General features: G+C 35.5%; 1 protein-coding gene across 1 annotated transcript; it reads left to right on the top strand.

Moving 5' to 3' along the window:
• The first annotated feature begins 11,161 nt into the window (after positions 1–11,161).
• Positions 11,162–12,493, top strand: LOC147406050 (putative carboxylesterase 17). The gene is given in 2 exon segments (XM_086432749.1): positions 11,162–12,137; positions 12,140–12,493. Coding segments are annotated over 2 exon segments (1,047 nt in total). The 5' UTR covers positions 11,162–11,212; the 3' UTR covers positions 12,262–12,493.
• The last annotated feature ends 1,448 nt before the right edge of the window (positions 12,494–13,941 follow it).

Consider the following 13,941-nt stretch of genomic DNA (forward strand, 5'->3'; position numbering starts at 1 on the left):
AACAATGAGGTCAATAGGCCATACGATATAGAATTCTAACAATATAAAATAGGGAGGTCATTGATATAATAACGATTCTCGCTAGTTTGTAGTGAACCTGCGATTTAGTTACTATATAAACTAGTGAAATTATTACTATATGAGTGATCTCACTATTGTATATCAATGAGATTGTCACTTAGAAAAACCTGTGATCATGCACTTCATGTTTTGGGAATTAAATTGGATAGTGAGTTGAAATGGGAATTTTATCAAAAGTTTATCACATTTTGAAAATTTTCTTAGCAAAAAAAAATTATACATTTATAATACGGTACATTTGGGAGTCATTTCACCTATCCTAATTATAGCAACCAAAAATATTCATTTCCTAGGGATTAGTAAAATTACCAAATTCAGGCAATCAGACCCATTTAAATTCAATCAAACCCATGGATCCGGTCCAAAAATCAAGAGGTATAGCCATATTAGCCGACCCTCCTCCACGTTACACACTATATATGGTTCGACTACTTTGGCCAAACACCGCCATTGTTCTCTTAAGTGATTTCGCCCCATTATCGAACCCTCTATGACTTCTCTTAGGTGGTTCAGCCACCTTGGCAAAACCCCTGCCCCTCCCCTATTTATCCTCTAAGTGATTTCGTCCTTTCCCCGAACCTTATATTGCCTTTTTTAAGTGGTTCAACCCCTTAGCCAAATCCTTTATTTCCCAATTTCAATGGGACGGCCACTTTGGTAAAACCCTCTAATGTTTATTTTTGAGTAGCTTGGCCACCTTCCAACCCCTTATAGCTCATGTTAGATGGTTCGGGCCCCTTAGTCGAATTATGCCAACCCTTATCGCATATATTATACAAAATCGATCACCTAGTTTATTCTTAATATCAAATCCTCTAAGTGGTTCAATCTCATGGATATCCTCTAAGTGGTTCAATCTCATGGATCATCTTATCAAAGAATCACATAGGTCAATCATTGGGGATCGTTCTAATCAATTGCAAAAAAGCAATCGTATGCAAAGCTACCCAAGTAGCACAAGACTTCCAAGGCAAAAGTGTATATGATACCCGAAAGAGCCACAACTTAATAACTCGACTGAGTCAACTAGAGAATTAAACAATCATCAAGTTAGAACGATTACACATTTAAAGTCACTCCTCATGTAAGTTACAAAAATCATGAGGAGTGGGTTTTCATTGTAATCAAAACATCAGACTTTTACTACTATAAATACTAGACAACATGGGTGAGTGGTTACAACTAAGTTTACTATCTCATTAATGACCCAACTTTATAAATAAAGAAAACTTCTCTCAATCACACCTAAGGCACAAGCCACACAGAACTCTAGTGTCTTTATTTTCTTCTTCTTACTCTACAATTTTCATCAAGTATTAACTTAATCGTTAGAACTTCCTTAGTCGACACCACATCAGTGTCTTTTTAGACAAAGAAGAAAGAAAAAGATGATCTAGAAAAGTAAGGTTCATGTGGAGGGATAAAATTATCTCCTATTTGGACTATACATTTGCACCATCAATGCGTATCTCGATGCTGGAATATGATAGAGTTTGGATAGGATTCTATCTAATTGAGAAAGAATCCAAATTTGAAAGGATTCTTCCCTAATAGGTACTTATTTTATTTGGTAAGAGTAAAAAAGATATTTTTAATATAATTAGAATTAGAGTTAAGGTTTTCTATTTAAAGAGAGTTAAGGCCATTGTAAAAAAAAAAGATAAAGGGATGAAGAGGGGAGGGGAGAAAAAAAGAGAGAGACTGAGGAAAGGAGGTCATATAAATCAGATTTATAATGGAACGGCTCCCTAAGCCAGTGGACGTAAGCACGTTTGCCAAACCACATAAATGTTTTTTTTGTGTTTTTTCTCTTTTTTGTTATTTTTCATTATTTCTATAATTTATTGGTGAATAATCTTACTAAAAATTTGATCTCAAGGTCAATAACAAATTTGACCTCCACAATTGGCATCGTTTTTTAGAATACGAAGGAGGAATACTGTTGAAAACCACAAAGGTAAGAATGGATCATGGAACTCCTTGGTAAAAATAGATCAAGAAACTACAAGAAGGAATTGTTGGCTTCCAAATCAGGAATTGTGGGCTGTTGAAAATATCAACCCTTAGGGGTTTAGGGTTTCATATAGGATTTGGTCGAGAAATAAATTACAATCAAATCGACTAGAGTTGTAAAGTGATTCGATGACCAGAATGGGTTTGGGTTTGTAATGACAAATAATGGAACCAAGGGTCGGTTCATTGATTGAGGAAGCACCAGTGGAACCTTGTGGGTTTACCGAACTGATTGGATAGAAAAGTCTGCTAATTGATCTTTACTCTGTTTGGATTTTGGTTGTTCTTGTTCCTGGGTTGGGTTCAATGTACTCAATCCATGGGATTTATGGAATTAATAATGAAGAAAGAGGACATGAATCCAATGGTGGTTACAATGGTAGAGGCATTGAGAGTTGTTAGCGGAATGATTCAAAGAAAAGAAAAGAAAAGTAAAGATGTTGGTTCGTGGAAGGTTAGAACAAAAAAAAGAAAATAAAAAACTTGGGGGTTGTCCCTCAGATTATGAGCGTGTCAAAGGGAAAAGTGTAATACCCCAAGTTTTTTAAATCAAATAGTAAAATTTTGAAAAAATTCTAAAGGAATGACTTATAGTAAAATACTTGAATTTTGTTAGGTTCATTTTTAATGAAATCTGACTTCACAATTAGATTCAAAATTATTGAAAAATATATTTTAGCCTGTAAACATGCTTGAATTTGAATTCAAATGAAAAAAATTAGAAAATTTTTGAATTTTGTGTCGGATGGGACCTAGAAAGGTAAATTTTTGTTAGAGAAAGAATTAATTGAATATGATCACACCATTGGGTCCACAACGAATTCGTCAATTTTCGAGTCCGAGAAATCAAAATATCTTCAACCATTGAAACAAATGAAAATACCAACTAGCCCCAAGCGTTTATATAAAAAAAATAAAACCTTTTTTTTTTCATTTTTTTCCTGTCCAAATGACCCAAACCTAGACAATTCTCAACCCAAGAGTTTTTACCGCCTTCTCATCAAAATCCATCTCGATTGAGTCATAGTTGAGCCTCAACGAAAGAAAGAAAGTTGTCGGTGCTGACACACTCTGCAATATCTCTACCTTTGATCTTCATTTTCCTTTCATTCTCTCCATCCCTCTCCAAAAAGCAACGAGTGGGTTTCGATACCACCCACTCAAATTTTCATCAAGTTAAATGAAGGATCGTTCTTTATTAGGGACCAAACCTAATCCATCCTAGGTTCCACTATAGGGACCACGGCCACAGGTTGTTCCATTAAGGAATGTGAGAATTCCCCCATCCTAAGCATAGACAAATCCGAAGATGTGGCTACAGAACTTCCAACGATTATGTCCACCTAGATTTGGAGGTTCTTCTGATCCATCTGAGGTTGAAGAGTGGGTTTTGAAAACCTAGAAGATTTTGAATGCCATGCAATGCTCAAGGGATCAATGGGTGACGATGGTGACGTTTCAGTTAGACAAGGATGCCAGTTATTGGTGGCATTCTAAGAGAAATATTTTGGGGGATGGACCTTTTGAGTGGGCCAACTTTGAGAGGAGGTTCCTAGACAGATTTACATCCAAAACGACTGGAGATATCAAGCACCAGAAATTTTTGGGATTGGTCCAATGCAATTTATCTATTATAGACTACAAACTGAAATTCACCAAATTGTCACAATACTTACCCAAACTCATTCTGACCGATCTATAGAAGGTCCGTAGATTTTTCAAAAGACTAGGGCCTTACTTAAGGGCATAATGTCAGTGATTTAGACCACCAACTACAGAGACACGGTAAGTCGAACTCGAAGGGTTGAGCAAGAGGAATGGAGTTATAGACTTTGATAGGGCAGACTAGTCAACCTTAGGTTTTTTTTCCTTCCAGATATGATCTGGCCAAGAGGCTGATGTATTCAAGGCTGAATACCTTCAGATCTGCATATCCACAATACCGAGCTCCTACGCCACCAAGTTATAGAACAATTGGGGTCCTTGTTCGAAACCACTGGCTCCAGTTTACCAACCACCCACCCCTCAAAGACTTATACAGGCAGGACCATTGACATGCTTCACATGTGATCGGGTGGGACACATCAGGAGAGAATACCTTCTATCACAGTCGTAGGCAAAGGTGATTCTCAGACCCCCAGGGTAAGATTTATCATCTGACCCAATAGAAATACCTGTTTCGGACGAGGTGTTGGAAAATACAATCATAATTTCTAAGATAAAGATTTGAGTTTTATTCAACACTGGTTCCTCTAGATCATATATTTCCATTGAGATTGCACAGTTTCTAGAATTAGAAATTTTTGATACAGGTCAGGTAATGAAACTATATACACCATTAAGAGAAAAACAAATAGCCCAAAAGCTATGTTAGAATTGTGTGATTAGGATAGAGGACTAGGAGATGATTACTGACCTCACGATATTAGATGGTTGCAATTTCAAAATCATCTTGGGGATGGATTGGCTAGTGCAACATCATGTCCATGTAGATTGTTTCGCAAGATCAATTATTTTTAGAAGGCCGAGCTATCCAAAAGTCAAGGTTCAGGAGTCTAAATATGGTAAAGACGACCATCTATACAACTAGTTGGGAACCTTGAGTGTATCGAAGATAGAGATGTCAGTGGATATGGTAGAGGTAGTAAGAGAATTTGGGGATGTCTTCCAAGAAAAATTATCGAATTTGCCGTCATGTCACGAGATAGAGTTTTCTATCAACTTGGTACTAGGCACAGAGACTATCTTCACTACACCAAACCGAATGGCCTCGGTAAAAACCTAAGATTTGAAAGTACAAATTGATGAGCTTACAAGCTTGAGGTTTATTCGACCGAGTTCCTTACCTTGGGAAGCATCGATTTTGTTCGTCAAAAGGAAGGATGGATCGCTTCGATTATGCATCGACTATTGGAAGCCAAATCAAGTAATCATCAAGAATTAATACCCTTTTCACGCATCAATGATCTGTTTGACTAACTATAGGATACCTAGTACTTCTCTAAGATCAATTTGCGATCTAGTACCACCAGTTGAGAATTCGGAAAGCAAATATTCCGAAGACTGCATTTCGAACAAGGATAGGACACTTCGAGTATCTAGTGATATTTTTCGATCTGCGAACACACTGACAACATTTATGAATCTAATGCATCGAGAATTTGGGGAATACCTTGAAAATTTTGTCATTGTATTCATAGATGACATCCTAATCTACTTTAAATCGAGGAAGGATCACGATAAGCACCTCAAAATCATATTATAGATTTTATGAGAGCATAAGTTATAGCCAAGATAAGCAAGTATGAGTTCTGACTTCAAAAAGTGAAATTCCTAGGGCATGTAGTGTCCAATGAAACAATATCAACAAACTTATCCAAGGTTGAAATTGTGTTGATGTGGAAACAACTAAAGATAGTGATAGATATCAGAAGTATCCTTAGGATGGTAGGCTACTATAGAAGATTTATTAAGGGATCCTCCACTCTTGCAACATCGTTGACCAGACTGACGTAGAAAAACATTTGATTTGAGTGGGATGACAATTATGAGACAACATTTCAAGAGATGAAGAAGAGATTGATAACCATTCGAATTCTAGTATCCTTGATTCTAGGTAAAGGTTTAACGATCTTTACTAATGTATCTAGGATTGGTTTGGGAACTGTATTGATGCAGTTTGATAACGTAGTGGCGTACGCATCCAGAAAGTTGAATAATCATGAGAAGAACTACCTTGTTCATGATCTTGAGTTGGCCGTTATAGTGTTCGTACTATGCACTTAGAGACATTACCTATACAGAGAGAAGTTTGAAGTATTTTCTGATCATAAGAGCCTCAAGTATATATTCTCACAATGAAAATTAAATATAAGACAACGATGTTGGATAGAGTACCTAAAAAATTATGATTGAGTATCAACTAGGGAAAATAAATGTAATTGTTGATGCATTGAGCAGGAATGCTGTAGCTCATATGATGGTAAAAGAATAATGGTTGCTTGAACAAGCCATGAAAATAGTGTTTGAGACTCCGAGGCAAAGGTATAGACCACACATGTATCTAGGAATATTGAGGATCAAAAATGAGTTGATAGTAAGAGTTAGGGAAGCCTAGAAAACAAATAAAGATGTGGAAGAATATGAATCAAGAGCTAGGGACCTAATAAGCTTATAGATTGGTCGAAGGGATCAAATAAGATTCTTAGATTCAGGAATAGGATGTGGGAACTGCAAGACTCGTAATTGAGATCTGATATACTAGGTGAGGCACACCATTCTTGATATTTTATCTACCTAGGAGGTACGAAGATGTATAGAGTCTTATTTGGCATTGACAGACTAAGCCAGATATATATAACTGAGCTAGTTCGACTGCATAGAGTGTCAGTTTGTATTGTATCAGACAAGGCCCTTAGATTTACTTCTAGATTTTGGGAGAGTCTACACAAAGTCATGTTACTCAATTGTCTTTTGATTTTGTTTTGCACTCCCTACCACTTGTATGTATTTTTGCATCCTTTATTTTTCATATACTTTAAATTCTTTAATGAAATTAAGGTTTTACCCTCATTTAAAAATAATAGGAATGGTTTCAAAATTCAAATCTTAAAGGATTAAAATTGAATTTTTTGTTCTAAGAAGAAAAAGTAAATTTCGACGTTTTCGTCAGATTTTCAAATGGGAATATCTTGTGTTCAAGGCTATAAAAATTATATGATGTCGAATCTTGTGTTCAAGACTTTTATTTTCAAAAAATCGTTTTTAATTTCAAAAACTTTGAAAAATCACATTTTTAACACTTAGCCAAATTTCTATCAACTTTTAACAATTTTGACAGTTTGGTTCCATACATTGCCGGGACCCTATTTTGAGTAAATTTTGATAGTTTGTCAACTGAATAATAAAAATAAATTTTAAAATTTTAAAAAAGAATATTGTGTTAAAAAAGATGAAAAGTGAAAATATTGAAAAAAGAAAAAAGGGAATGAAATGGTAAAATGCCAAAATCACACCCGAGGGGTGATGTCTACATTTTACATTGTGGTGTTATGTGTAGATTTTATGAACTGATATCTAAGGATAATAATTCTGGTTGGATGTTTATTTAATTTTTGTTAGCACAAGGCACTGATTTATGCTTTTGTACTGTTATTTATTTTAGGTCGTGGGGCCATAGTTGCATGGTAGAAAATTGTGAATGCCTGAAAGGATAATGTATTATATCATCCAGAGTGATGTACTATCTTGGGATGTACGGTAGGGACAACCAAGCTCATATGTAGTATGGGATGCGTATGAGAGTGGAGTCATAACTAGAATATGGGTTCATTCCTCTCTATCTTTACCAATGAATTTGTAATGCAAAGAAATGAGATAGTATACTTTGGGAATCACATATACGTTTGATAAGTATAGACGAAGATTATTGATAAGTGATTACTAATAATCTAGAGTAGTTGAAGAGACCTATTGCTTAAGGTCACATCAAACGGCCAGCCTGAGTTGAATAAATGGTCAACCAAGCGTGGTACGTTGCATCGACCGACAACAAAATCAAGAACTAAAAGTCAATAAAGTATTGTAATATTATGTGCCGACTGGGAGTGATCTAGTCGTGAATCCCAACTTTTTAATTCCACTACTCTACCATTATGTATTATATATCTATTGTCTTATTTTGACATATGAAAATATATGCATGTTTTATTGTTTCCATCTTATCAGTTAGATTTGTATAAGAAAGAAAATGTTATAATGAGTACTGTTGATTGATGTAATGTGAGTTTTAAAATGTTTAGTTGTTCATCCTGGCCATATGTACCAGTTAATCGTAATTTATTTTATAAAACTTTAAATGTTTTAAAATGATTCAGTATGCTTATTTATTCATATTAAGAGAGGTTATTAGTAGGAATTGTTAGTGGACCTACTGAGTAACCATTGTTACTCACCATTTCTTTTCATTTTTTTAGTTCTAGAGCCTATAGTTGGTGGGACGGTGTAGAGTCAACAAGCGAGGAGCATCTAGTTGGTCAAATCAACGACCAGAGTTAATTACCTAGTGAGCATTGGGGCTATACCCACTAGGAGTCAATTCATCCAGGAGTTGTATATAGTTTTTGGATTTATTGATAGGTTCATGTTAGATAGAGAATAATTTTTGTAATCCTGTATATTGTCACCCTCCCGCACTCTAATCTATCTACATTGTTCGATGTATTTTGGTTTCTGCCGCTATATTTTTCATTTTTATATATACAGGATATTGTGTTTATTTTGAAGCGTCACCTAGTACATCGAGATTTGACATTAGGATTTGTATTAGCGTTTCTGTGGTGCTACAAAGAGTGTATCAAGTAAGATGGTATTAGACTCATGTTCTTTTACGTCCTTATCTGTAGTAGGATACACATAAAAATAAGTTTTGAAAATGTAAGTACAAAAAATAGTGATTTGATTGTATGCTAGGCATGTATATCATGCTTCATGTATGAATCTCTTATTTCCTTTTAAAAGTGACCAGAAACTTGAGTTGGTAAGGTAGGAATTAGATGTTGGCCATACATATCAAGTTCTTGATGTGAATTTCATCTCTTTTTTCTAAGTGCGATCAAGAATTTGAGTTGATAAGAAATTAGATGTTGGGAATACACACCAATTCCTTGATGTGGATTGCAATCATATGTTGACAAAATGTTGAGGTCCATCAAGATATAATAAGGCTAAACATTCTCATATAGATAATTTTACGTGGAGTGTGATTTTTATACGCCAAGTATTAATGGAGATTCATGAGATTGGTATTTTAAAGGGTGTTCATCCATGGATGCACACTAAAGGATTTGACAGATGACAATCATGATATTTCAAAGGGATTTACAACCTCGGTGGTCATTGCCTACACAATGAAACCTATAAGTAGGGATGGTTTAAGAAGGGCAAATTGACTCGGCTAAAAAAGGAATATTTTGTAACAGTGGCTTGTGGAAAATGTTAGACATTTGATGATTCTCACCTTGGTAAGATTGTCTTGCAAGCAAGAGGACAAAGAATCACATATGTTGTGATACTATGAGGTATTTATTACTTACATTAAATTCGTTTGGTATAAAAGGTAAATGGTTGACATTAAATTCGATGTTTGTTGGGACCCAATTGAGTTAGTGGGTCTGATCGTGTGTTCGGTGACTCAATCAAGTCATGAGGGTTCAATTCGACCCTCTGTAATTTAATGGCTTGATCGAGTCAAACGAAATAAACATGGGCTTAATAAAACTCAATTTGTCAAATTAAAAAGGGAGAGATCAATTCAATTAAAAATTGACTAACTAAATTTTATTGAGCTAGTTAAGTCGCTCGGGGCTTAATCACATCGATTTAATTTGTTAGTTGGATCGACTTTACAAATAAGATTAGGAGACCAGCTATAGTGCCGAGCGATTATATTACTTGGGGGCTTAGGTCACACCCATAATAGGGTCCTTATTTGAGTTAACCCAGCATAAAAGTTACATGGGGACTAGTACGATGAACCGACCTTACCTTAATCCAATTATTTATCCTTATCCTTCGATTTAACGAATCGATAAAGCAAGGGCACTGGTTCTTCTATTATTTATCAAAGTATTGGATCGTTATGGGATCCAAACCCGATCAAAGATTTCAATCAGTTCATCTATTATTTATCAAAGTCTTGGATCATTCCAAGATCCAAGCTCGATCTTGGACTTCGATTGGTTATTTTATTATTTATCAAAGTCTTGAATCGTTTTGGGTTCCAAGCCTGATCTGGGATTTTGGTCAATTTCATCTATTATTTATCAAAGTCTTTGATCATCCTAGGATCCAAGCCCGATCTAGGATTTCAGTCGATTCTTTTATCATTTGTCAAACTCTTAAATTATCAAAGAAATCAAGCCCAACTTGCGGTCAATTATGTTATTCAAGCATCTACTTATTATGGGAGCTCGACCAAGTTGAAGATCAGATTTGAAAAAAAAAAAACGAAAGGAAGAAAATAAATTTGGGGGATCAATAACCTTACTAGTTTGAAAATCAAGGATGATGCTCATTCAGGTCAAAAATAGTTCTAGAAGGGAGAATTCAATATATCAATCTCCACCTTCGAGAGAGGCGTTATTGTGAAGGAATAAAATCGTCTCTCATTTGGACTTTTCATTCGCACCATCAATACGTATCTCAATGTAGGCATGTGATAGTGTTTGGGTAGGATTCTATGTAATTAGGGAAGAATCCCAATTTGAGAGAATTCTTCCCTAATAGGTAAATATTTTATTTGACAGGGGTAAAAAAAAATACTTCCAATGTAATTAGAATTAAGGTTAGGGTTTTCTATTTAAAGAGAGTTAAGGCTATTGTAAAAAGGTAAGAGGGGGAGGAGAGGGACTAAGAAGAGGAGGTCATGTAAATCAAATTTACACTGGAATGGTTCCCCGAGCCCGTGGATGTAAGTGCATTTGCCAAATCATGAAAAATCCTTTTGTGTTATTTCTTTTTTTCGTTCTTTTTTCATTATTTCTGCGATTTATTCATGAGTGATCTTGCTAAAAGTTAAATCTCAAGGTCAATCACAAATTTGACCCCCACAATTCACTAGAGAAGACGACTAGAAATTTAGAAGATCATCGAAGAAGAAGACAGAAAAGAAATATTAATGATAATGCGGATCTCAATGAGTATGATAGTTTATATCATGGTTGCACCAAGGATTAGGCTAACTACATTAGCATATTTAATATGTTATTTAACTTGGAAAGAAAGTGGGAGTTGGTTAAAGCTGCTTTAGTCTAGACTGTAGACCCTACCTACCCACTTATGAGATACCGCGATCAACGTATATACAGTCGGTTGTAGTTGGGTTAGCGTTGAAATATGGTACTCCTACCCACGTGAAGACATGTGGCGAATTCAGTATGGCCCACTTGCAAACAAAAAGAGGACGAAATCTTCTTCCCACCTTCAAAAGTTTTGTATTCTATCTTATCTTCTCCTCTATATAAGGAGGCCTGATGGGGTAACATTTGTACCACTAGACTGATCTAAAGAGAGCAAATTAAAATAAAAATTTCTATACATTGTAATTTCCATTCCTTTTATGAGAAGAAGAAGAATGGCTGCAATTTCCTTGGATCCAAGATTGAGAATTCAAATGGGCAAGGACAATGAAAAAAATGGGGTTGTGATTGAAGAGATTGAAGGTTTGATCAGAGTGTACAATGATGGCCACGTGGAACGACCTCCGATTGTGCCAAATGTCACATGCACATTTGCTCCTGATTTCGATATGGTTTGTAAAGATGTAGTCATTGACAAATTCACAAATGTTTGGGCACGTTTCTATGTGCCAAAATCCCAAGGGAAGCTACCTTTGGTTCTTTACTTTCATGGTGGAGGACTTTGTGTTGGCTCGGCTTCTTGGAGCTGTTACCACGACTTCGTCGGGAAAATGGCATATCGAGCAGGTTGTGTGATCATGTCAGTGAATTATCGCTTGGCTCCCGAGCATCGTCTCCCCGCTGCCTACGAAGATGGATTTAATGCTCTAATGTGGGTGAAACAACAAGCTCTTAGTGGGTCTAATGATCAAAGGTGGTGGTCGAGCCATTGTGCCTTCTCGAGGGTGTTCTTAGCAGGTGACAGTGCCGGTGCCAACATAGCCCACAATGTAGCAACTCGGGTTGGGTCCATCACTGCTTCAGATTACTCCGTTCTAAACCCGATATGCCTCAAGGGGATAATATTGATACAACCATTCTTCGGAGGTGAGGAGCGGACATATTCAGAGAGGTACATGGTACAACCCTCTAATTCGGCATTAAGTCTGACAGCATCCGATGTGTATTGGCGACTTGCCTTACCATTGGGTTCGAACCGTGACCATCCATGGTGCAACCCATTAGCAAAGGGTGCAACTAAATTTGAGGAATTGAGAATTCCCCTAACCATGGTGTGCATCTCAGAGATGGACATATTGAAGGATAGAAACTTGGAGTTCTGCAATGCAATGAGTAGAGCAGGGAAGAAGTGGAACATGTGATGTATGTGGGTGTAGGGCATGCTTTCCAAGTTCTACACAATTCTCAGTTCTCACAACCTAGAACTCATGAAATGATTTCTCATATCAAGGTCTTCATCAGCAAATAACAATGTTCTCTGTGTTGTAGATAGATGCTTAATAGGAGTCTTGTTTTAGGTTCAATGATTATTATGTATGTAGAGTACCCAACACCCAATATGGCTTCACATGTAGTGGGTGTATTTTCTATATTTTTCTTTTTTCAAATTTATTATATGGTCTCGCAGAAATGTCATGTAGTAGTTTATTTTCAAAGTAAGTGTAAGTTTTGTTATTAGTAATGGGGGCTAACATATAATATTAAGACGTCTTTGAAAAACAATTTGCCGCTTCTAAATTAAATTTAAATATTATTTTTGAAATTTAAAAATTAATAAAATTTTATTTATTCTGATTGAGATTAGAAGAACCTTGGTATGATTATATATATATATATATGTATTTATGTATAAGAAATAGGGTGAAATACTATTCCATGAGTTGAATACAAGAAAATTCCGATTCCAGATAATTATTCATTTTCATTCCCACAACGTAAAACAGCGACATTGTAGGTTTTTCAAGTGACGATATCATAGGTTTAAAATGATAATTTTTTTTTTTTTTTCTAAAGTGACAATCTCGTTAGTTCATATAATAATGATTTTACTAAAAGTAGCATGTGTGATAGTCACTTGAAACTTGTGAGATTGTCATTTTAACCTACGAGATCGTCATTTGAAAAACTTGTTTACGTTTTAGGAATTAAAATGAACAGTGAATTAGAATTGGAATTTTGTCAGTTGATCACTTACGTTTTGGGATATTTCTCTAGAAAATAATCCTGACAAAGAATCTAAACTCAAAGTACATTCAAAGCAATAAAAGCTAATCTAATCTTCAGATATGATATGAAGTATCCATGAGCTTGAGAGAGAAAGAGATGGGTAATCATGGTATTTGTGATGGAGATTCCAATATTACCATAATGTACTTGAAATTTGATCTTCATGATCTCACATGTCCAGTTGGAGATGGAGATGGCAATGGGGGTTGGTTTCTTTTGACCAAATTTACATCACTTTTGTCCCATCCTACGACAAATGGTAATAAAATAATGGAATATATATGACCATGCATGTCCATCTAAGAATCCAACTCAGTCCAAGTGCGCAACTCGTTCACAAGCATCTCTAGTCAACGATGTTGACCCGAGTAAATGGTTTAGGACCACAGACTCTTTATTCCTATGCACACTATCATGGCTAATCAAAAAGAGTCTTGCTTGCGTAACATTTAAATTGACATCGTTTCAGACATAGATGTGCATAAAATCATAGATGCTTCTCACTCATATCTCGATGAAAAGCATATATGGTTATGCAGACACATTCATTTCAGCAATGTCTGAAATGATGTCAATTTCAATGTTACTTCAGCATTTTCCAATGAAAAAGATTTTCTCTTCGTAACCATAGATACTTTCTTCGAGATACGATGGAAAAGCATCTACGGTTTTGTGCGCACCTTCACATCAACAATGTGTGAAACAATCTCACATGTCAAGTTGGAGATGTCAATATTACCAAAACGGAGCACTTTACAGAATTATTTATCAAAACGGAACACTATACATCATATATATTTTTGAAATCAGTAAGTTACTATTTTCAAAAATATTTTATTTTACCAAAACCGTACAAAGAGTAATTTCCGGAATTTTAATATCGAAAATACCCTCTTTCTTTTTAAAAAAGTTTAGTTTCAAT

The sequence above is a fragment of the Akebia trifoliata genome, chromosome 3, assembly GCF_017979445.1.
Source record: "Akebia trifoliata isolate Shusen 1 chromosome 3, ASM1797944v1, whole genome shotgun sequence".
NCBI lineage: Eukaryota > Viridiplantae > Streptophyta > Magnoliopsida > Ranunculales > Lardizabalaceae > Akebia > Akebia trifoliata.